Source organism: Mauremys reevesii, linkage group 24 (assembly GCF_016161935.1).
Source record: "Mauremys reevesii isolate NIE-2019 linkage group 24, ASM1616193v1, whole genome shotgun sequence".
NCBI lineage: Eukaryota > Metazoa > Chordata > Testudines > Geoemydidae > Mauremys > Mauremys reevesii.
The window spans coordinates 1655779-1679831 of record NC_052646.1 but is presented as its reverse complement, the minus strand read 5'-3'; the positions used below and the strand labels follow the sequence as shown (position 1 = coordinate 1679831).

Sequence of the window (24053 nt, the reverse complement as noted above, 5' to 3'; positions counted from 1 at the left end):
CGCTGCCGAGCTCTGTCTGCCCCTGGTGCCTGTATTTAACGACGTTTGTCCTGTGTCTGCCTGGGTTTGTTTTGTCTCGGCGGCGGCTATTTCTGGGGCCTGTCGCGCTCCCTGCCCGGCTTCGCACTCCCTCCAGGGACCTTCCCCGGAGCCCGTCGCTGCTACTGGACTGGGCAAGGAGCGGCCCCGCGGAGCAGCTCCTCGGCCGGGGGTGCGTGGGGTGGCCTAGGGCTGGAGGGCTGGGCTGCCTCTCCCACCTCTCTGCTTTCCCCCAGCAGGGGGCGGTGTGGTGGGCAGGGTGCTCACCCCCTGCAAAGCTCCCACCGAGCATCAGGGCGCAGGGCCCCCTTCCACACCCTGCCCTGCCCGCAGGCCCTCACCCCACCCTGGATGCACCCCTCAGGCCTGTGGGTCTCTCCCCAGCCGGCGCGAGAGGCGGCAGCTCTCCGAGCCGAGCTGGGACCCTGCCCCTGGCCGGTCTCCTGCTAAGGAGCCGGGGCGCGCGGGGCAGGGCCGGGCGCTGGGTGACCGCCTTGGATAAATCACCGCCTGAAGCCTGGGCTGGAGGGGAGGAGGCGCCGAGTCAGCACAACAGGAAGCCCCTGGGCTGGCGCCCCGGCTGTGGAGGGGCCGAGTGCTGACTCGGCCTGGCCGGGGCCCCGCTGACCGAACGCGTCCCCTGACCCCAGCCACGTTGGCTGACACGGCTGGGCCGGCAGCAGGGAAACAACAAGCCAGGCTGCACGCGGCCGGAAAATAACAGGATGTTCCTGGCCCGCGGAGGCCTAGGAGAGGGTGGGCTCCGACCCCCTCCCCGCTCCCCGTCCCCTGGGCACTGGGCTTTTTGGCGTCTCCTCCAGGGCGAGGTCGCTGGTCGGCCTCCTGGCCCCGTGTCTCGAGCGGCCCCAGCCCATCAGTGCCGGGCGCTCGTTCCGGTATCGTCTCCGGGGCGGCCCCCGGGCTGGCTGTGCTGGGGACGCTCTGGCCTGCCACCTGTGGCTCGTGGCACTGCCGCCCCCCGGCCACAGCGGGTGCAAGCAGGGCCGTGGTGTTGCATGCCCGTGGGCACAGCTGCCAGGGGCTGTGGAGAGTCAGACCCCCAGCTCCCGCTGGCCTCAGCCCTGCCCAGAGCGGTGGCTGTCCTGACGGTGGTTGGGCTGAGCGGGTGCCACCCTGGCTGCTGGCACCAGTGGGGGATTTTAGGATTAAGCAGCTGGCGTGGTGCCCCCACATGTGCAGCCCACCTCTCCCTGGGCCTGCTATTGCCACAGGGACAAACACCAGCTGTGGTTGGGAAGGGCCGGCTGAGCAACAGGATGGCCTGTCTCTGTCCACAGGCCTGGGGCCCCACCTCTCCGGCCTGACAGACGGGCAGCCGTGCCCCCGCCTGGCCCAGCGAGGACTGTGGCCACTGGGAGAGTGGGCAGGGGGCTGCTGCCCACAGCTTCAATGTTATAATCTACTTCGTCCTGCCAGGAGTGCAGGGGACTGGGCTAGACGAGGTCCCTTCCAGTCCTGCGATTCCATCCTAGGGGGGCCCCCACCCGCCTTTCGAGGCAGGGAAGTGGAGTTTGCTTCACACACTCATTCGTGACCCTCCCAGCAGTCCTGGACGTGTCCCCTTCATGGTGGGGGAAGGCTGGGGCAAGTGCAGGGGAAGGGACCTGCCCCCAAATCACAGTGAGCTGGGGCTAGAACCCAGGAGTCCTGCCTCCCAGCCCCTCCCCTCCCCTGCTCTAACCACTAGACCCCACTCCCCAGCCTGAGTCAGGGAGAGATCCCAGGAGTCCTGGTTCCCAGTCATTATATAGCGCACCCCCCCCCCATTCCCCCTCAGCCCTTTTGTGGTGTGTAGCTCTGGGCGCCTGGACAGCCAGGCCGAGCCCCCTCCCTCCGGCGCGGGCTGCGTCCTGGGGGCCTGGCACGGCCCTGGGCCCTGGTGAGGCGGGCTGGGGAACAGCGCGTGAAGCTCAGCTCCTCCAGATTTCACAACCGCGCCGGAGTGCGAAGGGCTCCCAGGGGAGGCGGCTCTGGCAGCTCGTGGCGGGGTGGGGCGGCGGGGGGTGGAGGCTTGTTGTCTTTGCAGCTCAGCATAGGAGGAATATGGAGAAAAGTGCAGGCAGAGCCCTGGGGGTTTGGCTTCCTGGCTGTGCCTGCCAAAGGCTGGAGCCCTGCTCCGGCATGGGCTAGCAGGAAGTCCTGGTGGCTCCTGGCTACTCCAGCCCTGGCCTCTTCCACAGGGGGCGCTGTGGGGCACAGGGCAGGAGGAGCACTGGCCTGGGGGGGAGGGTGTGTCTGGTGTGTGTGTGTGTGTGTGTGTGTGCACAGTGCATGGCGGGCTGTGTGGGTCACACACCGGCCCCTATGCCCGGCCACGCCCCACGGGGCGTCCCCGGCTCTCTGCTCTGCCAGCCCGCCCGGGGGACGGCCGGGGCCAGGGCAGTGACCCATCCAGCCTGGCGGCAGAACAGGGGGGGGAGTGGGGAGCATTAGGGTCAGGGCAGGATCTCGGGGCGCCTGGGGGTCCCCTTAGCTCTGACAGCGCCGGAGCGAGAGAATCCGGCCCAGGGTCCCCTCAGCGTCCTTGGAGCCGCCAGGCTGCCCAGGACAGAGGAGCCCCCAGCGATACAGGGCGCGTGTCCGGGGCCTGGTGCCGCTAACCCCGTCCTTGCCCCTTCAGTCGTGTACATTTGCTGCTCCCCGGACACCTTCCGCCAGTTCCTGCTGCAGGCCCGGCATGAGGGGCTCACGCAGGGGGACTACGCCTTCTTCTACATCGACATCTTCGGGGCCAGCCTGCAGGGCTCCCGCTTCCCCGACCCCCAGAGGCCCTGGAGACGCGGGGACAAGGACGACGCCAACGCCAGGGAGGCCTTTAAGGTGAGGCGTGCCCAGGGTGGAGCCCTCCAGCCAGGTAGCTGGGGAGCCAGAGCCCGGTTTGGCTGGGAGCTCGCCTGGATCTCGAGGAGAGGGCAGCACCGGCTGGGCCTGTTGTGGGTCACTGCGCTGGCACCATGGGTTCAAAGAGGGTTGGGTAGTAAGTCCAGCAAGGGGCTGGGAGCCAGGACGCCTGGGTTCTAGTCCCACCTCTGCCACCAATTTGCTATGTGACGTTGGGCCAGGTTCTGTGCCTCAGTTTCCCCATCTATAAAAGAAGGGCTAGTGATCCTGCTGCCCACCAGGGCTTCGGAGTCAGTGCCTGAGTCCCTTGCAGGATTATTGGGGCAGCTCTGCCAGCCCATAGAAACAGGGAGGCCCAATGATGCCAGGGGCTCCGGGGTGGAAGGGGAAAGAACCCAGTGTAGGAAGCAGCTGAGGTGCAGCACAGGGGACTTTACCGGAGCCTCGGCCGCTCATGACCTCCCAGGCTGCTGAGCTCGGTGGTGGTGGTCACGTGGGGTAGCTGGTACCTAGCTCAGGGGGCTGCCGCGGTGCCTGGGGCCAGAGCAGCAGGGCGTTGGTGCTGTCCCCCTTGCAGCCAGAACATGCCGTGTTTGCACCAGGCACAGGACAGTGACACTGGCACACGTGCTAAGGTGCACCCAGCTTCACCAGCATAAAGGTGCCGTGGGCAGGTTCCAGGGCAGTGCCCTGCCTTGCACTGGGCTGACGGGCTCTTTGCAGCTCTGGAGCCCTGGGTTCAAATCCTGCCGAATGCACTTGTGAAATGAGTTTGCTGGGCCTCAGCCCAAATTGCCCCAGCCAGGCCCCTCTGTTGCCCTAGAGACCAGGGGCCGTGGGGGCAGCTAGTGCCCCCCACCCTCCCTGCTTCTGGCCAGCCCCTGCCTGTTTGCTCTTTGCTGCAGGAGGGAGGAAGGAAGCGAGATCATTTCCCCAGGTCTGAGCACTGCCAGGGAAGGCTATTAATAGCCCGGGGGCGGGATGCTGCCCTCAACCTCCCCAGGGAGCCCAGGCCTGGAGGGGCCTGCGGGCTGCGATCCTGGAAGCAAGAGGGGCTGGAGGAAGCTTCTGCCCAGTGCCTAGGGGAGCTGGGCAGTGGCGGGGGGAGGCCCTGGGAGGTGCCAGGTCACCAGCCAGCCCAGCCACCCTCCCGTGGGGAGTCCTGGCACCCACCCACCCGTGGGGCTGCAGGCGCCATGTGGGAAACCCAGGCCCATCACCTCCCCCAGGCCTCCCATCTCAGCCCCTCTGCCCTCCACCCCCCCCCAGGCAGTGATGATTATCACCTGCAAGGAGCCCGAGAACCCCGAGTACCAGCCCTTCCTGGAGCAGCTCAAGCAGGAGACCCGCACCCACTTCAACGTCACCCTGCAGGACGGCCTGGTAAGACCTTGCCGCCCCTCCTTGGCCAGAGACAGCAGGGCCAGTCACCAGTAGGGAACGGGGGCGGGGGGAGCACAGAGACTCGCCCGCAGTCTGTGCATGGGGTGGCACCCCTCTGTCCTGGGGCAGCATGGGGCACCCCAGCTCTGCCCCCAGCCCATGGCACCACCCCAGCGGTTCTGAGCCGGCCCATCCCTTTCAGATGAACTACATCGCGGCGGCCTTCCACGACGGGGTGCTGCTGTACGCCCAGGCCGTGAACGAGACCCTCCAGCAGGGCGGCACCGTCCGGAACGCCAGCGCCATCACCCACCACATGTGGAACCGCACCTTCTACGGTGAGCGCCGCCGGCCGGCCGGCCGCAGGAGTCGCCAGTGGCTGCCCCTGGGAGGGGGCAGAGACCCCTTTGTGCAGCCTGAAGCCCTGGGGAACAGCTCGGGGAGAAGGGAGGCTCTGGGGGGACTCCCCTGGTGCTGGCCACTGAGCCAGGTACCAGCCGCCTCCCTGCCCTGCCCTGCCCTGCCCTGCCCAGCGCTGCCAGACGGATCCTTTCCCCGAGCCGCTTGTTCCTCCTCTCCGGAAATTCCAGGGCTGGTATCGTTAGCGGCTCGGGGCGTGAGCTGGGCCGGGAGCCACTGGGCCGGGCTACTCGGCGGGAGATGGATGGGCTGTGGCGTGATGGAGCCGCTCCCCTCACAGCCCTGCGCCCACGCTGGGGACCCCGCCGGAAAGCATCACGAATGCCCTGGCCGGGATCCACGTGGCTCCGGTCCCCCTCCTGGTGGGGCCCCTCCGCGGACGCTGGGCTGCCAGAGGGTCTGTCAGACAAACCCCAGCCCGGGGAGGGGCTGCGCTTTTTGGAGTCAGCCCCCAGCCACTTTCTAACACAGGGAGGGGGCGAAATTCCCGAGCAGTTCCAGCGGTGTGCAGGTTTCTCCTTCACTTTTTAGCCAGTACTGTGTGGTGTTGCTGTGCACTGCTGCGCTCCACCCCAGAGGCAGCTGCATCTCAGCACCAGTCAAGGGATCCCTGTATAACCAGCCTCGGGGCTGCATCTCAGAGCCATATGGTCCCCCCGATATCCCCTTCTCCACTTGTAGCCTCCAAGCCTGACTTCGGACCCTTCTGCCCTTTAACCCTGGGTGCTGCCCTGCGAGGGGGCTGGTCCCGCGGTCTCTCACCCCCCTCCCTTCCCCACAGGAGTCACTGGCTTCCTGAAGATTGATGAGAACGGAGACCGGGAGAGCGACTATTCGCTGTGGGACATGGACCCTGCGTCGGGCACATTCCAGGTCAGTGGGTGTCTGGGCCCAGTCTCCCAGCTAAGTCCTCTGCAGCCACCCCCGAGGCTGGGCTGGGACGGCTCCGAGCCGAACCCAGGGCCTCGTTGCCTGGGGGTTATAGCTGGCAGGGGGAGGGGGTGATGGCAGCCTGGGACCCTGGGGGGTTCCTGCTGCTGGCCCCCTCCCAGAGCCCCCCTCTCTCGCCCTCTGCAGATCATCTACAACTACAATGGCACCACCAAGAAGATGAGGGCGGTGCCCGGGCGTGAGATCCACTGGCCGGGGAAAGGCGTGCCCAGGGATGTCCCGCCCTGCGGCTTCGACAACAGCAACCCCCTGTGCCGCAAAGGTGGGGCCACCCCTTCCGCCCAGCCTTTGCAGAGCAAGTTCTGAGGGTTTCGTTCCCTTGCCCTGGTGCGCTGCCAGGCCAAATACCTTCCCGCAGGCAGAATCCAGCCTCCCCCGCTGGGCCGGCCACATGAAAACGAGCCCCTCCAGCCAGCCCAGTCGTGTGGTTCCTTCCCCCCCCCAGCAGGCTTTGCACCCCATATGGGGGTGTGGGGAGCGGCCCCCTTCCTGGGCTCCTCACCAGCAAAACCACGAGGTGGGACAAGTCTCCTAGCTGTTTCTCTGCACCTGGTACCCTGTGCCCCCAGAACAGGCCCAGCAACTGGGCACGCTCCTCCCCCAACCTGCTTTGGGCTTTGCTGCCTAGTGGGAACTTCCCTGGCTGAGACCTCCCCCCACCCTTCCTCACCAAACTCACCCAGCACAGACCAGCACATACAGCCCCTGGGTTGGATTCGAACTCAGGACTCTGAGCCAGCCGCTCCCCACCATCGCCCGCTGTGACGATACGGTTCTGGCAGGACCCAACTGAGAGGGCCAATTCAGGACAAATCGCTTAAAACAGGGCAGTCACAGCCCTAGGCTGGGGGTTTTCCACCTCTAAGGCACCAAACCAGCCAGACAAAAATGACTTCGGTTTCACCTCACTGGCTAACCACACGTCACACAAGCAATTCCCTTAGATACTCCAGTTTCCCAGTATCACCACCAGTGCACTCGTCCTGGGGATGAATGGTTATGAAAACCAACACCCCAATAAAGGAAAAAGGTTCTCTCGATCCCAAAGAATCAAGCCCCAGACCCAGGTCAATAAACAAGTCAGATCTGACCCACAAATCACGCTGTTGCCAATCCTTTAGAATCTCAAATCTAAAGGTTTATTCGTAAAAGGAAAAGGATAGAGATGAGAGTTAGAATTGGTTAAATGGAATCACTTACATCCAGTAATGGCAAAGTTCTTAGTTCAGGCTTGCAGCAGTGATGGAATAAACTGCAGGTTCAAATCAAGTCTCTGGAACATCCCCCGCTGGGATGGGTCAGTCAGTCCTTTGTGCAGAGCTTCAGTTTGTAGCAAAGTCCCTCCAGAGGTCAGAAGCAGGACTGAAGACAAGATGGAGATGAGGCATCAGCCTTATATAGGCTTTTCCAGGTGTAAGAACCTCTTTGTTCTTACTGTGGAAAATTACAGCAAAATGGAGTCTGGAGTCACATGGGCAAGTCCCTGCACTTTGCTGAGTCACAAGGCGTGTCTGCCTCCTCTCCATGGGTCAGTTGTGTAGCTGATGGTCCTTAATGGGCCATCAAGCAGGCTGGGCAGGGCTGACACCAACTTGTCTGGGGTGTCACCCAGCAGCACAGCACAAGTTTGAAGTACAGACAGAACAGAGCCAATATTCATAACTTCAACTACAAAATGACACATGCACCCAGGCAGCATCATCATCACCAGCAACCCAAGACACCTCATTTCACCCCTTTATACAAGATTCGGTGCCACTACAGGACCTTGGTTGCAACCATGTTCTATATGGTCCCAGATTGTATCAGTAACGTCACACCCACTGCCCTTGTTTTGCAGCCAGTTTAACCACCCTGGAGATCCTCTCTGTCATGGTGAGCCTCATCCTGCTGATTATCACCGTCACCTCCTTCTTCATCTACAGGTGCACCCCTGGGCTGGGCCGGGGAGGGGGATACGTCTGGGTAACCATGGCCGGGATGCAGGGGCAGGGATATGGGGCAGGGGCTTTACTGCAAATGCGGGGGGAGGGGCAGGGGGTCAAAGTGATGCTGGAGAAATGCTCCTGCTTTACAGGCAGATGTGGGGGGAGGAGACGCCAGGGGGTGGAGCTGGGAGGGGGTATTTGTCCTGGGTTTGGGCAGCGCCTGGCCCAAGGGGGTGGTTGGCCATGGCTTGGACAGGTGCTACCCCCATACAGATAACTAGCAGCATGGGGGGCACTGGGAGCTGGGCTGGCGCCCGACGCCCTTTCACATCCCCCCCCGGTGTGTCCCGGCACAGGAAGCTGAATCTGGAGAAGGAGCTGGCGGCCGAGCTGTGGCGTGTGTGCTGGGAGGACGTCCAGTCCAGCAGCCTGGAGAAACACCTGCGCAGCACCGGGAGCAAACTCACCCTGTCCCTGGTGAGGAGGGTGTGGTGTCCGGCTGGGACCCTGGGCCGAGCAGCCCCCCCGAGGGACCCCCTCTCCAGCCGGCACTGCATTGCGGGCGTCTCTGGGCGAAGGCAGCCAGGCCAGGGCCCCTGGTTACAGCTGTGGATCCAGGAGGTTAATTACAAGTAAATCCAGTCAGGGAGCCCTGAGCAGCTGCTGAGCCAGGCCAGGGGTTGGAGGGAGCCAGGGGAGGTGCGGGGGGAAGAGGGGGGCTGGGGGCGCCCAGGCTCCAGCTGGCTCTGAGTCCCCAGGGCCTGCTGGGGCCCCCTCCAGCCACTGTCACCCTTCCAAGCCATTGCCCTCCCCCCAGCCCTGGAGTGGTGGGGTGAGAGATGGGAGGGAGGGTTCCCCGAGCGCTGCGAGGGGGGTGCCCCAGAAACCCTGGGGTTCCATTCCCTGCAGGAGGGGGCGTGTTGGCCCTGCCCCCCCTCACACCGGCGCTTGCTCCTGCACAGAGAGGCTCCAACTACGGCTCCCTGCTGACCACGGAGGGGCAGTTCCAGGTCTACGCCAAGACGGCCTATTACAAGGTGGGTGCAGGGATCCTGCCTGAGCGCACGGGGGAGCAGCCGGGAGCTGTGGGGCGGGGAGCGGGGTGGGGTCAGTAGGGGGAGCAGGGCGGGGTCAGTAGGGGGCGCTGTGCTGGGGGGAGCAGGGCGGGGTCGGTGGGGGAGCGGGGCGGGGTCAGGAGGGGCGCTGTGCTGGGAGCAGGGGCGCTGTGCTGGGGAGCGGGCGGGGTCAGTAGGGCGCTGTGCTGGGGGAGCAGGGGCGCTGTGCTGGGAGCGGGCGGGGTCAGTAGGGGCGCTGTGCTGGGGAGCAGGGGCGCTGTGCTGGGGGAGCGGGGTGGGTCGGCAGGGGCGCTGTGCTGGGGAGCAGGGGCGCTGTGCTGGGGGAGCGGGAGTGCTCGGTGGGGCGCTGCGCTGGGGGAGCGGGGCGGGTCAGTAGGGGCGCTGTGCTGAGGGGAGCAGGGGCGCTGTGCTGGGGGAGCAGGGCGGGTCGGCAGAGGCGCTGTGCTGGGAGCAGGGGCGCTGTGCTGTGCTGGGGAGCAGGCGGGGTGCTGTGCTGGGGAGCGGGGCGGGGTCAGTAGGGGGCGCTGTGCTGGGGGGAGCAGGGCGGGTCAGTAGGGGCGCTGTGCTGGGGAGCGGGGCGGGTCGGTAGGGGCGCTGTGCTGGGGAGCAGGGGACGCTGTGCTGGGGGAGCAGGGCGGGGTCAGTAGGGGCGCTGTGCTGGAGGAGCGGGCGGGTCGGTAGGGGGCGCTGTGCTGGGGGAGCAGGGGCGCTGTGCTGGGGGAGCAGGGCGGGGTCAGTAGGGGCGCTGTGCTGGAGGGAGCGGGCGGGGCGGGTCGGTAGGGGCGCTGTGCTGGGGAGCGGGCGGGTCGGTAGGGGCGCTGTGCTGGGGGGAGCAGGGGGCGCTGTGCTGGGGGGAGCAGGGCGGGGTCAGTAGGGGGCGCTGTGCTGGGGGGAGCGGGGCGGGGTCGGTAGGGGGCGCTGTGCTGGGGGGAGCGGGGCGGGGTCGGTAGCCTGTGCTTTCCCCTGGCCGTCACTGTCCATAAATGTGAAACAGCTGCCCGGGGGGTGCGGGTACAGGACCTACCCCCCATCTGAGCCCCCCAATCTCTCGCCAGGGGAACATCGTGGCGGTGAAGCACATCAATCGGAAGAGAATTGAGCTGACGCGGAAGGTGCTGTTTGAGCTGAAACACGTAGGTACCCGGCCAGCGCGCGGGCAGGTGGCTGGGCTGAGGGGCTCGGTGCGGCTGGCTCTGGGGCTCGGCCTGAGTGGGCGTTGGCTGGGGCTCAGCGTGTTTCTGTTCGGCTCCGCGGGGGCTGGCCGGCTCGCACGGCTGAGGATCCAGGCGGTGCTGGCAAAGGGGCCACGTTACACCCTCACTCCCCTGCAGCGGCTATTCGCTGCCAGAACGTAGTGGTGGGGGAGTGAGGTCTGACACCCCCCCGCCCCCCCAGCATCCCCATTGCTGCCTCTGGTTGTGCCTGGGCCTGTGCGCCTGTGTTCGGAGAGGAGAAAATACTGCCCCCGCCCGGCCAGCCTCATGCCAAGAGCCTCTTGGCAGCCCCAGGCCTGGGCCGCAGCCACCACGCCCGGAGCTGGGCCTCTGGGCGCGAGTCCCACCCCCACCCCGGGGGCCCCTCGCTCTAGCCCCCCGCAGCCCAGCCTGCCCTGAGCGAGCCGAGCACCCGGCCTTGCCCTGGCTCCCTCCTGGGAGCCCAGCCTGGAGCCTTCCCTGGCCATGCACACGCGTGTGCGGATTCACACGTGTGCAGTCACGTGCACCCACTGAATTCCCAGGCTCCGACTGGCCCCTCCCGTTGGACCTGGCAGCCTGCTGCCTCCCGCGGGTGCCCAGTGGGCAGGGCAGGTCTCTGGCGCTTGCGGCTGCCCCCCAGATCCATGGGGGCCAGCCCAAGGCACCGGGAGAGCCCCCTCCAGCCTCTGTGCCCCGGCCTCTTGGCACGGGTTGATCAGTCCCTAGCGGAGGATCTGGGGTGGGAGTTCAGCGCAGTGTCCCTGCAGGGGAGCCTGTGGGCAGGTCCAGGCTGCAGCCACCACCCAGCCTGATGTGTCCTGCCCCCCTGCTTTGGGCCCCACACCCCTCTGTGTGCGAGGGGCTCTCCCAAGCCGCCCTGCCTCGGAGCCAGGGTGCAGGGGGCTGAAGCTGCTGTAAGTGGCTGCGCGAGGAGCAGGGGGCCTGGGGCAAGACCGGGGGGGTGGGGGGTAGCTGAAGCTGGGAGCTGCCTGGGGGCTCCTGCTGATGCTTGAGCCACTTGCATCCAATTATGCAGCCCCTGGAGAATCCCTGACGGGATCCATTCGCCTGGCCTGTGCAAGGCAGCTGCGAAGCTGTGCTGGGCATCAGGGTGTGGAGCAGCCGCCAGCAGACCTAAGTGGGGGCAAAAGGCAACGTGCCACTTTCACAGGCTGCGGGTCCACGTGTGGGACTCACTGCTGCAGGATACCTGGTGAGCTGGGATTGATCCAGCTCAGCTTCCGGCTGCCTGCTGGCTCGCCCGGGGAGGTGTGAATCAGCAGGACCGGAGCCCACAGGGACACGGCTCTGTGGGAGGTGTCTGTGCCAGTGCAAAGCCCTAGTGTGTCTGCACTAGGGGATGGCACCGGTGCAAAGAGGAGCCAGAGCACGTGGATCCCGTGTGACGAAGTGGGACTGTACTTAATGTTTCCTCTGAATACTGTGGGGGGGCCTCAGTTTCTGGCCGACCCTCTGTCTCCTGGCAACTAATGGCCAGGCCCTTCCCCCACTGCAAGGGGATGCTAAAGGTGGGGGAGGACAGAGGTCAGGTGACCTCCTGGCCCAGGAAAGGAACTGAGCAGAGAGGAGGGGCTGGAGGGGGTTTGAGTTTTGGGGCTGGCTGGGGACAGGAAGTGAGAGCAGACGGGGTGTCTGGCTCACTGCCCCCCAGAATGGACCCGGCCGAGGGGTCCTGTTCTCTGTACCTACAAGCTCTGTGTTAGACCCTGTTCCTGTCATCTAATAAACCTCTGTGTTACTGGCTGGCTGAGAGTCACGTCTGACTGCGCAGTGCGGGGGCAGGACCCTGTGGCCCCCCCCAGGACCCCACCTGGGGGGACTCGCTGTGGGAAGCGCACGGAGGGGCAGGGGATGCTGAATGCTCCAAGGAGAGACCCAGGAGGTGAAGCCGTGGGAGCTTCTTGCCCTGCAGACAGGCTGCTCCGAGGGAGAGGAGGCTCCCCAGAGTCCGTCTGGCTTGGTGGGGAGCAGTTCCAGAGCAGCGCCCGGGGACTCCGTGACACACCACCACTAGCAGGGGCGGCTCTAGGCACCAGCAAAACAAGCTGGTGCCTAGGGCGGCAAAATCTAGGGGGCGGCAAAAGGCTGGGGCCCCAGCTCATCCTGCCGCTGCGAGCCGAGGAGCGGCCCGTCCCCTGCAGCCAGGGGGGGCGGCAGGCTGGGCCGGTGGACCTGCCGCAGTCATGCCTGCGGGAGGTCCACCGGAGCCCCGGGACGACTGGACCTGCCGCAGGCATGACTGCGGAGGGGGTGCTCGTCCCGCGGCTCGGCTGGACCTCCCGCAGGCATGACTGCAGCAGCTCAAGCGGAGCCGCCGGACCCGCGAACCGTCCGCAGCCGCGGGAGGTCCAGCCGGGCCACGCGGGACCAGCGGTCCCTCTGCAGTCATGCCCGCGGGAGGCCCGCTGCTCCCGCGGCTCCGGGGCGCCTCCCGCGCATGACTGCTTGGGGCGGCCAAAAAGGTAGAGCCGCCCCTGACCACTAGCAGCTGCTGCTGGCATCACAACGCCATCGAGGCCCCGGCGTCAGGACAGATTGTCCCGGCACTGCGAGGTGCACTGGGACGAGTACTGGGGAGGGGGCAATTCTCAGCTGCTGCCTGAGGCAAAATGCCCCCCGCTCCCCCGTCAGCCCAGCAAGGCCTGGCCACTTGGCCCAGCCAGTCTGCCAGTGGGCCATTGCAGCGGGCAGGAGAAAGTCCTTTGGCCTGTCCAACCCTGTCCTGGGTGGCAGCCACTCCTAGGGCTCCCCAGTAAACTCCTCAGGCTCCTTGGGGCACCAGCGGGAGGCGGCGTCGCACACGCGGGCACTTTCTGTGCCGAGGGGAGGGACCCGCTCCCTGGCAGGCAGGCGGGGCTGGCTCAGGTTATCAGCAGGGCCTCTGCCACGCACAGGCTAATTACTCATTAGCAAGGAAGCAGCAGGGAAGCCACTGTCCTTTCCTTGCTAATTAGAAATCAGCCTGAGCCAAGGGGCAGCACTGGAAGGAGGGGGAGCTTCCTGGATCCCTGGTTGCCATATGGGGCGCTTGCCAGGCCCCATGCGGGAGCAGTAGCCTCCCCTCCTCCCAGATGGGGAAACTGAGGCACGGGGTGGTTCAGGCCTGACTTTTGCTGGGGGTTAAGGCTGGTTACCAGCACTCCACTTCAGGCTCCTGGAGTCCGGCTCCCCTCCCTCCCCCGACTCAGACCCATGGGAGCTGCTGGGCGTTATGAAAGCTGGTCCCTGGGCCCGGGCACCGGGCGCTCCTGTTGACATCAGCTGGAGCCGGGGGTGCTTGGCGCCAGTGAGTAGCAAGGTGCCCCTCCCGAACGCGGCCCAGCCTTGGCACTGCAGCTGGGGCCAGGGCAGGGCAGGGCAGGGCCGGCAGAGTCTGTGCAGCTGGATGGGACTTCACTGGCTGGACACGAGGCCTCCTGTGCGGGCCAGTCTCCCCCAGCGCAGGCTCCTGCACCGGGCGGGGGGCTCTCCGTCCCACGCAGGCCGGACAGGGATGGAGGCTCCATAGCCCCTGGCCACGGACACCGGCTGGGCCTGAGGGTGCTCTGACGATAGAGCCCATCCAGAGTTGGCGGCCGCGTGACCCATCTGGCTGCCCCGCCTCAGACAAGGGGGCGAATGGGGCGTGGATTTGTAACGGACGTGGGGCAGCGCTCTGGCCTGGGGCGGCGACGTGATCACAATGCTTCCCCCGGCCTCGGAACCGGGATCTCTGCTGCTTTCCCTGCTGGGCTGAGGGAGGCCAAGTCTCAGCCCCTCTGCCGGAGCTCCAGTGACCCGTGCGCGGCCCCAGAGCCATGACCGCAGCTTATGGGCCCCGTTCCCTTTCGGTCCCGGCTCCGGGGGAGACGCCGACCATGGCGACACGGCCGTGGGGCGGGGAGAGCTCCCAGATTAGAGCCACCCCAATCCATGGGGCGTCCAGCCTAGTGCGGCACGTGGGGTGAATTCCTGCAGCGTCTCGCCGAGCCGGGACGTTTCCTCTGCCCCCGCATATGGAGGAAGGTTTTAGCACATCGGGTCTTTTTAAATGTATGGGCTGGCCGGGGACCCTCTGTCCCTGTGCCAGCTGTGGGGAAAACATGCAGGGGTTGAGCCAGCGGGAGGAGTGGGGAGGTGACAGGCCAAGAGGAAACTGGCCACATGTCCCACAATCCCCATGTCCTGTGCACACGCAGGGCCTGGCTTGCAGGGTGCTGCGCTGCATCTCCCGACATCTGGCTGCAGCTGGAGATGCAGGGGGCGGGGGGGCGTTGCATTGGGTCATTCCTCTGCTTTTGGGACTGGAATTCAGCACAGGGAGTTGGGGCTGCTGATCACGGAGCGACCTTGGACCCCACCCGCACTCAGCTCGCCTCGTAAATATCACGCGCTTGGATGCCGGCCAAGCAATTTCCTGCCCACCTGACTGGCCTGATAAATCCTTCATTAGGCTGAGCAGAGGCTTCCTCCGCAGCTTCTGCCTGGTTAAACAGCTGCTGAGCCCCACCCCAGAGGTGGCTGCATCTCAGAGCTGAGTGAGGGGTCCCTTGTAGAAATGGTGTGACCCTCCCAACATGGGGACTATCCCACTTGGGGTCCCCCTCCCATGGGCACCGATGGGGCACAGACAGGCCTGCCCCACACGTGCCTTTCGGAGGCGGCTGCATCCCAGTGCTGGGTGCGTGGCCTGCAAAGCACTCTGGGAGGAAAGGCAGTAGGGACTCCAAGCGGCCTCCCCTTAACCCTGCCTTCTCCATCCCCCTGCAGATGAGGGACGTCCAGAATGAGCACCTGACCCGCTTCGTCGGAGCCTGCACGGACCCCCCGAACATCTGCATCCTGACGGAGTACTGCCCACGCGGGAGCCTCCAGGTATCGCCACGCAGGGGCCATGGGGTGGAGGAGATGCAGTCGTGGGTAGTGGATGGGACTGGGAGCTGGGACTCCTGGGTTCTCCCCCCAGCTCTGCGAGGGGAGTGGGGTCCAGTGGGTTGGAGCAGGGGGCCTGAGAGCCAGGACTCCTGGGCTCTGGGAGGGGAGTGGGGGCTGGTGGTTAGAGCAGGGGGGGCTGGGAGCCAGGACTCCTGGGTTCTCTCCCAGGCTCTGGGAGGGAAGTGGGGGCTAGTGGGTGGGAGCAGGGGGCCTGAGAGCCAGCTGAGGTGTCGGGGAGGCTCCATGTGGCAGCCGGTGAAGGTTTGCCTGGTGCTGTGCAGAGCCTGCTGGAAGGCGTTGGGGCAGCAGGGGAGGGGCCCGGTGGGATTCCTGAGGAGCCCCCAGGCCTGATCCCCAGTGCCCTGCGTGCTGCCGTTCCCGGGTGGGGTCGCCAGGCACCGATCCCCTGCCGACGGGAGGAGGAGAAGGGCTGTGACCTGGTGTCCAGGCTGGACTCGGTGCAAACATGCAGAGCAGTGGGCAGGCCTGTCCGTGCCCCAGCAGTGCCCATGGGAGCGGGGACCCCAGCGGGACGGTCCCCGTGTTGGGAGGGTCACACTTTGCAGCAGCGATGGCGGGGGCGGTGTCTGAATTAAAAGGAGGGGGCATGGCTGGGCCCTCCCAGGGCCCAGCGACTGCTGGTGCGGGGGCTGTTTCCAAGCGGGATGATTTGTGGGGGGGAGGGCGCTCCCCTCCCACGTTTCCTGTCTCATGACAGGCCTGGATTCCTGGCCGCGCGCTCTGGCGCAGATGCAGTTCCTCTAATGACCAAGAGAGAGGCCCCGGGGGTCCCTGCCGGGTACCCCATTGGCCGTGGGGCTCCCTGTCGGCCAGCCAGGCGCCATGGGGACATGCTCCCTTATTCTCCAGCTCTCTCTGAACACGGAGAGCCGTCAAGTCCCCCACTGCCCTCCGCCCGGCCTGCCCTGGACCGTCAGCGGGTGGCCACGCCCCAGCCGTGCCACGTGCGCTTTGCACCAGCGCAGCGCCCCCACTCCAGTGCCGGCTGCACGTACCACGCCCACGCCAGGGGTTGGCGCCAGGATAGACCAGCCAAGCCTGGTCCGGTGCCACCCCCACCCCAGTGACCAGCAGGTCTCACTGGTGCCACCGCCGGGGCTGGTGGGGAGATGGGGCTGTTGGGGGGAGTTTGCAGAAGGATCCAGAGCCCTAGCTGGGGGGAGGAGGGAGAGCGGCTCAGCCCCCACCCCTCTCTGTGCTTGTGCCCATCCCATGCAGGACATCCTGGAGAACGAGAGCATCACGCTGGACTGGATGTTCCGGTACTCGCTCACCACTGACATCGTCAAGGTAACGGCCGGCCTCCCGCCTGTGCCCCGCCCCCGCCCCCCCCAGCCCCCTGCGCCCAGCCCCCCGCCTGCCCCCTGCAGCCCTCGGCCCCGCCTGCCCCCAGCCCCAGCCCCCAGTCCCTTGCGCCTGGCCCCCGCCTCCCCACAGCCCTCGGCCCCTGCCTGCCCCCGCCTGCCGCCCCAGCCCCCATCCCCCAGTCCCTTGCGCCCAGCTCTCTGCCTGCCCCTTCAGCTCCCCGCCTGCCCCTGCAGCACCTGGCCCCCGTGCCCAGTCCTCTGCCTGCCCCTCACCTGCCTCCGCAGCCCCCAGCCTCCCATGCCCAGCCCTCTGCCTGCCCCCCGCCTGCCCCCAGCAACCCCAGGCCCCTGCCTCCCCACCCCACCTGCCTGCCCCTGCAGCGCCCCCTCCAGCTCCCTGCAGTGCCCAATGCCCATACGCAGCCCTTTGCCTTCCCCATGGGGCCTCTGAGCCCCGCTCTGACCCAGGCACCAGCTCTGCTGCCCCCCCAGCAAGGCCTGGCAGGGGATCTGGCCCTCGCTGCAGAAGGTCCCAGGCTGAGGCTCCAGCACCCCCCACCCCGCTTCTCTGCCCCCCCAGGGGATGCTGTTCCTGCACAACGGGGTGATCGTCTCCCATGGCAACCTCAAGTCCTCCAACTGCGTGGTGGACAGTCGCTTCGTGCTCAAGATCACGGACTACGGGCTGGAGAGCTTCCGCCTGGCCCCCGACTCCGACGACTCCCACGCGCTCTTCGCCAGTGAGGGCCGCGGTGCCCCTGGAAACGGGGGGGTGGGGTGGACACAGCCTGGCTCTAGCCTGCTCACTCGGCCTGGACCCTGCTGGGTCCCACCACTGCCTGCCCCATCCCTCCCCGCTGGGCCCAGCCATGCCCCCCGCCCCTCACCAGCCACGGGCCCCCAACCTCTGCTGGGCCCAGCCATGGCCCCCCCCATCCCAGCCATGCCCCCCGCCCCCGCCCCTCACCAGCCACGGGCCCCCAACCCCTGCTGGGCCCAGCCAGGGCCCCATCCCAGCCATGCCCACCCCGACCCTCACCAGCCACGGGCCCCAACCTCTGCTGGGCCCAGCCAGGGCCCCCATCCCAGCCATGCCCCCGATGCTTACTGGTCACCCCATCCCCCCCGCTGATCCCAGCCATGCCCCCCCGATGCTCACCGGCCACCCCATCCCCCTCCGCTAGTCCCAGTCCCAGGCCGGGTCAGCGGGGGGAAGCCCTGCGGCTCGGATCCAGGCTCTCCCAATCCCCAGCCCGGCTGGAAGGCCCCAGGTGGCGGTACCCACAATGCAGCGGGGCAGCCCCGCCAACCCGGGTATCTTCTGTCCTGCTGGCCTGGCCATGCCCCTCTCCCCTCTCTACCCCCGGCTCCGGCTGACCCTGTCTCCTCGCCCCCCCAGAGAAGCTCTGGACGGCGCCCGAGCTGCTGCGCATGGAGGTGCCTCTGGCCCGGGGCACCCAGAAGGGCGACGTATACAGCTTTGGGATCATCCTGCAGGAAATAGCCCTGCGCAACGGGGTCTTCTACGTGGAGGGGCTGGACCTGAGCCCCAAAGGTGAGAGTGGGGGGAGGGGAGCCCTGGGAGAGGGGGGTCCAAAAGGGAGAGTACTGGGGGAGGGGAGGAGCCCTGCAGGGGGGCTGGTGCCCAGCGCAGAGGGAGTGCCCTTCGGGGAGCTCACTCGTCTGGCTGTGTAAACGGGGTGTTTCCCCCCTCCCCCTCCCGGGCAGTGTGCTGGGAGAGGAGCCTCTGTGGGGCTGGTGGAGGCCAGGGAGCAGAGTGCCAGCGGGGCAGGTGCTGGCTGGAATCCTGGGCTGAGGGAAGCCGGGCTTGGCCTCCCCAGGAGAGCCCGTATTTGGGGCAGATGGGGCGGGGTCCGTTCCCTGGACAGGTGCCAGGAAAGCAGGGTTGAAGGAGGGGGGTGGGCAGCCAAGAGCCCCAACCCACCAGCCAGCTGGAAGGCAGGGGAAAGCGGCAGAGCCAGGCAGAGAACCCAGGAGTCCTGAGTCCTATCCTGTGCACTCAGCCCTAGAGCCAAGTGGGGCATTCAGGGGAGGCTGATGTGGGAAGTGAGCCTGGGCCGTGGCCCCTGGGGGGGCATCTGGGGCCTGTGCCTTGCTGCCCATGGAGCCCCCAGCTCACCCCCGCCCCCAGAGATCATCGAGCGGGTGCAGAGTGGCGAGCGCCCCTACTTCCGGCCATCCGTGAACGTGGCCTGCCACATCGAGGAGCTGGGGCAGCTCATGCAGCACTGCTGGGCCGAGGACGTGCTGGAGCGGCCGGACTTCAACCAGATCAAGATCCTGCTCCGCAAGTTCAACAGGTGAGCGCCCCCCCCCCCCGTCACTCCCAGCCCCCTCAAATCGGCCACATCAGCCCCCCCAAGCCACAGACTCCTCAGTCAGACCCTCCCCACCGCCTCCTGGCACAGGTCCCACTCGAGTCGCCCAGCCCATGGAGGGACGGGTGGGACTGCCCACCCCCGTGCCTGGGGCTGCAGGTCTGGCCCTGCCCCTGGAGCCTGCCCCCTGCTGGCTGGTCGTGGGGCCCTGCCCCGGCCGCTTCCACCCTGGTTATTCCATCGAGTCCCTGGGAGCGAGTGGGGGGCTGTGCTGGCTGCATGGCTGGCGTGGGGTGCCCCACCCCCGGCGAGGTCTGGAGGCGAGGGAGCTGCGAGGGTGGGAGAAAGGCCCATTCCCGTGGCCCAGCATCCTCACAGCCCGTGCGTTGCAGGGAGAACAGCAGCAACATCCTGGACAACCTGCTGTCGCGCATGGAGCACTACGCCAACAACCTGGAGGAGCTGGTGGAGGAGCGGACGCAGGCCTACCTGGAGGAGAAGCGCAAGGCCGAGGTCCTGCTCTACCAGATCCTGCCCCAGTGAGTGATGGGCCGGACCCCCCATCCACCCCCCAGGCAGGCTCCTTAACCCCCCGTACTCCCGAGGGCACCAGGCCTCATGCCTGAGACCAGATCCTAGACTGCCCCATTGGCACCCAGGCTCCACCCTCAGCCCCCCCAGTGCTATGGGGGCCTGCTCCTTCTTCCCCAGCCGGAGGTTCACCCTACTGTTTGCCAGGGAGCCCCCCAAACACCTGGGCATCCAGGCCCCTTCTGCCCCCGTCCCTCACCCTGCTCTCGCTGTCCCCCAGCTCTGTGGCCGAGCAGCTGAAGCGCGGGGAGACGGTGCAGGCTGAGGCCTTCGACAACGTCACCATCTACTTCAGCGACATCGTGGGGTTCACAGCCCTGTCGGCAGAGAGCACCCCCATGCAGGTAACCGGGGGGGGGGGGGTGAGAGCAGCCCCCTCATGCAGCACCCCCATGCAGGTAACCGGGAGGGCGGGGTGAGAGCAGCCCCCTCATGCAGCCCCCCCATGCAGGTAACCGGGGGGGGGTGAGAGCAGCCCCCTCATGCAGCCCCCCCATGCAGGTAACCGGGAGGGCGGGGTGAGAGCAGCCCCCCCCCACCCATGCAGGTAACCGGGGGGGGCGGGGTGAGAGCAGCCCCCCCCGCCCATGTAGGTAACCGGGGGGGCGGGGTGAGAGCCCCCATAGGTCGCTGGGGGAGGTCTGTGGTCTGTCCCAGCCCCCCAGGCACAGCCACTGTCTGGCCCCCGTGGGTTGGGGAGGGGAATCCTGCCTGCGGTTGCAGTGCCGGGGAGGAGGAAGGGGGCAGGAGAGAACGGGCGGAGTTTGGATCTGGCCAGGGTCCCCATCCCGGGGTTCAAAGCCCGCCCTGGGCAGAGCTGCGTGGAGGCTGGAGGGCCAAGCAGGGGGTTCCAGGCACAGGCAGGGCTGGCGGCGCTTGGAGCCCTGGCTCCCGCCCCCACCGGCGGGCACAGGCCTCTGCTTCGGCAGAGCTGCCAGGCTCCTGCCTGCGTCACTGCGTCATCCGTCAGCAGCCGGGGTCCCCTGGGCAGGAGCCTGCGGCCCAGCGGGGGGCTCAGCACTGCCCCCCACCTCCCTGGGGCTGGCGCGTAAGGGGGGGAGCGCTCACTGCCCCAGGGGTGGGGGGATCCGGCCAGGCCGAGCCCCTGCAGCCTCTCACCTCCCCCTCCCCCCTGCTGTGTGCGTTGCAGGTTGTGACCTTGCTCAACGACCTGTACACCTGCTTCGACGCCATCATCGACAACTTCGACGTCTACAAGGTGAGGGGGCTGCCTGGGCCGGGGGGGCCCTGCCAGGGGCGGGGGGATCTGGCCGACACCGGCCTTCAAATAGCTGCTCCCCACCCCGGGACAGCCCCCGGCATGAGACGCCATTGCCGAGAAGTGCCCCCAGCTCTGCCCTGGATCCGAGGCCGCCCCCTGCTGGCTGGATCTGCCCTCCTGGCCCTCGAAATCCTCACTCCTGAGGCAGCTGCTGCAGCTCCACGCCCCCCAGCCGTGCCCTGCTGCTCTGTCAGCGGAGCTGGCACTGCCCCCTGAGCCAGCCTCACTGCCAGGCCCTGCAAGGGCCAATGCCACGGAGCAGAGGCACTGCCAGGCCTGCCCAGCCCAGTCTCCTGTCGCTGGGGGAAGGGGCAGTTCTGGGGGAAGGAAGAGTTTCCTCCTGTCAGCTGGGGGCAAGAGGGCGCCTCTGCCGAGTGCAACGCTGGAGGCTCCTGGTCTGCTGAGGTTGCCTGGGCACAGGCGTGCGCACACGTGCGAGGGTGCGCGCACACGTGCGAGGGTGCGCGCACACGTGCGAGGGCGCGCACACACGCCCTTAAGCTGCCTGGACAGATATGCCCCCCCATTGCTCCATGGGCTCGAGCCTCACAACAAGGCCCGGAGCGAGAGCCGTCCGGGGAGGTGGGGGCAGCGTGTGCGGCTGATTTGCCCCAGGGCTGCGCTCCCCCCTCCCCCGCAGGTGGAGACGATCGGCGACGCCTACATGGTGGTGTCGGGGCTGCCGGTGCGCAACGGCAAACTGCACGCGCGGGAGGTGGCCCGCATGTCCCTGGCCCTGCTCGACGCCGTGCGCACCTTCAAGATCCGCCACCGGCCGGACCAGCAACTCAAACTGCGCATCGGGATCCACAGCGGTGAGGGGGGGGCCTTGAGCAAGCACAGCCTGGCCCCGGCAGTGCCAGGGAGTGGGCTGCAGGGAGCCCCAGGGGACCCCCATGCACACACTGACCCCCTGACAATACTCCAGTCAGCTCCAGCACAGAGCCAGGTTGGGCCAGGCCTCTCTGCAGTTCACTGAACCTGAGATTCACTCAGCCCAGGAGCGTCTCAGTTAACAGGGACTTTCCCAGTGCCCAGCGTTCAGCCTTTCTGGGAGCCTGAACCCCAAATCAATCCATTTTACTCTGTATAAAGCTCATACACGGTAAACTCATCAATTGTCCTCCCTCTCTAACACTGCTGGAGAGCGATGCACAGCTGTTTGCTCCCCCAGCTATCAGTCACTTCCTCTGGGTTTATTAATAAACAAAAGTGATTTTATGAAGTATAAAAAGTCGGATTTCAGTGGTTTCAAGTAATAACAGACAGAACAAAGTCAGTCACCAAGCAAAATAAAGCAAAAACACACAAGTCTAAGCTGACCCCATTAAGAAACTGATCACCTGTAATCTCGCACCCTCCAAGCTGTTCCAATGAGCTTCTTTCACAGACTAGACTCCTTCCTAGGCTGGGCCCAAGCCTTTCCCCGGTACCGTCCTTGTCAGGTCCAGCAGACATCTCAGGTGGTCAGCGGGGGGTTTCTCATGACTGGCAGCCCCCTTTGTCCTGCTCCACCCCCTCTTATAGCTTTGGCACAAGGCGGGAATCCTTTGTCTCTCTGGGTCCCCACCCCTCCTTCGAAATGGAAACGTACCAGGGTTAAGATGGATTCCAGTATCAGGTGACATGGTCACATGTCCTGTGAGACCCCCAGTCTCCATTCCCCACGGGCTGGCCCACACCTACACAGGGAGGCTTTCAAGTAACTAAGGCCATTTACAACTGATTGTTTCTGGAGCTCCCTTAATGGCCTCCACTTAATATGTTTACATCAGTGATACAAGTTCATATCTTATTCTCCAAACTCCAGATATAGGAATAAGACACTTAGTAGATTACAAGCTTTCTAATGGCACCACACAAGGGGTATTTAGTGTAAAGCAAATTCCAGTGATGTCATATTCATCAGCATATTTCCATAAAGTGTATGGAGTGCCACGTCACAGGACTAGTGGTTAGAGCAGGGGGGACTGGGAGCCAGGACTCCTGGGTTCCATTCCTAGCTCTACCACCGGCTAACTGGGGACCTTCCTTGCCGCACCCAGGGAGCCGCTAGCGTGCAAGGCCCTTTGCACAAGCCCAGCACTATCAGTGCGAGGGCTGGTTGATTTGAATGTATGTGAAGCGGGCCGGGGAGGGGTGAGCCCTGGTGGGGGGGTGAAGCAGCCCTGGGCGCAGCCTGCAGGGGGGTGCCCAACGCTCTGTCTCTCCTGTCCCAGGCCCGGTCTGCGCAGGGGTGGTCGGTCTGAAGATGCCTCGCTATTGTCTCTTTGGGGACACGGTGAACACGGCCTCACGGATGGAGTCCAATGGGGAAGGTAAAGGGGCCAGGCACAGGGCTGGGGGGGTGCCAGCACATGGGAGGCAGAGGGGAGCACTGGGTGGGGAGGGGTGCTGGGGAGCAGGGGGGCCAGCAGAGGGGAGCGGGTGGCTGGAGCTGGCTGGACTGGGCCAGTCGCCCTCAGCAGGAGCTGAGCTGAGGCCGGGCAGGTGGCTGCGGGGAGCTGGAGGGGGCTGGGTCACTGCGGGTGGGGGGGGTGTCCCTGCGCTACCCACAGCCCCGTGTCTGTGGTTCCAGCCCTGAAGATCCACCTGTCGTCGGCCACCAAGAGCGTCCTGGAGGAGGTCGGCTGCTTCGAGCTGGAGCTGCGTGGGGATGTGGAGATGAAGGTGATGGAAGCATGGCCTCCCCCTGCCCCCACCAGCCTCATCGCCCCCCTACTAGTCCCCCCACCACTGTCTTCCCCCGGGCACTAGTACCCTCCCCATGGAGTCCTGCTCCTGTGCACAGCCAGGACACATGCCCCCCCCCACGCTCCCCTCCCTTGAGCCCCGCCTGGGTTGGGCCAAGCAAGGGGGGGCTGCCCCGACCCTGCCACATCTCCTGACACCTGCCAGAGCAGCCTCTGCCCCTGGCCTGCACCCCCCTCCCAGGCCAGGCTGCCTGGGACCCTGCATGGGGGGAGCACCTCTGGGTCCTTCCCTGAGCTTCCTCTGCTCCCGCAGGGCAAGGGCAAGATGCAGACGTACTGGCTGCTGGGTGAGCGCTTGAGCAGCACGCGGGGCTGACCGGCTGCCTGCCTACTGAGGGACCAGCATCCACCTGCACGCCGGCCCGTCCTGCTTCTCCTCCGGGCATCGGCCCCTCCCACAGATGTAGAACTGATCAATGGAATTGTTTTTAATTCTTCACTTTATTAATGTAACTTCTGTTCACCATTCACTACACTTGCCTACATTGTAACTTTTGTTTACTGTTTGCCATATTGTAATTCAAACCCCATTTTAAAACACTCACTCCATTTTGTAAAAGCTTCCTCCAACCTTCATTTTTGCAAACCCTGCTGTAACCTTATTAGTTTAGTTTAGATGTGTGACTGAAGTATGAATGGATGATGGAATCAACCTCCAGCCCCAGCCTGTCCTGATGAAATAAAGTTCAAACCCCACTGGCTGAAGATGCAGACAAGAGCCCTAACAAAGTAAGCAGAGTCCACCCTAAAAAGAAAAGGTGCAATAGAAGGAAGATCAAAGCCAGGTCCCAGGCTGAAAGTCGCCTGCAATTGATGGGTGATCAATCACCAAACCCAGAGGCAGCCTGACACAGCAAGACCTATAGACTCTGGATTCAAACTAAAGCCTACAAAAAGGATGGGTGAGATGGGAGACTTTGGAGGGTAACATTCTGCTGCCAACATGGAAGGGCATCGGTGCAGGCCCAAC

The 24053-nt window shown here is 65.7% G+C and overlaps 1 protein-coding gene across 1 annotated transcript in view; it reads left to right on the top strand.

Annotated features, from left to right (window-relative positions):
* NPR1 (natriuretic peptide receptor 1) overlaps window positions 1–23645 on the top strand; it is a 29973-nt gene extending 6328 nt beyond the window's left edge. Inside the window, exons 2-22 of the mRNA XM_039512496.1 lie at window positions 2681–2880; window positions 4171–4284; window positions 4487–4622; window positions 5486–5577; window positions 5782–5917; window positions 7496–7580; window positions 7940–8060; window positions 8546–8620; window positions 9715–9792; window positions 14626–14730; window positions 16030–16101; window positions 16699–16858; window positions 17518–17673; window positions 18271–18439; window positions 18850–18996; window positions 19269–19392; window positions 20199–20267; window positions 20971–21145; window positions 22550–22648; window positions 22909–23000; window positions 23337–23645. Of these exons, the coding sequence (XP_039368430.1) occupies window positions 2681–2880; window positions 4171–4284; window positions 4487–4622; window positions 5486–5577; window positions 5782–5917; window positions 7496–7580; window positions 7940–8060; window positions 8546–8620; window positions 9715–9792; window positions 14626–14730; window positions 16030–16101; window positions 16699–16858; window positions 17518–17673; window positions 18271–18439; window positions 18850–18996; window positions 19269–19392; window positions 20199–20267; window positions 20971–21145; window positions 22550–22648; window positions 22909–23000; window positions 23337–23399 (2468 nt within the window). The 3' untranslated portion in view covers window positions 23400–23645. The remainder of the gene's footprint in view (window positions 1–2680; window positions 2881–4170; window positions 4285–4486; window positions 4623–5485; window positions 5578–5781; window positions 5918–7495; window positions 7581–7939; window positions 8061–8545; window positions 8621–9714; window positions 9793–14625; window positions 14731–16029; window positions 16102–16698; window positions 16859–17517; window positions 17674–18270; window positions 18440–18849; window positions 18997–19268; window positions 19393–20198; window positions 20268–20970; window positions 21146–22549; window positions 22649–22908; window positions 23001–23336) is intronic.
* The last annotated feature ends 408 nt before the right edge of the window (window positions 23646–24053 follow it).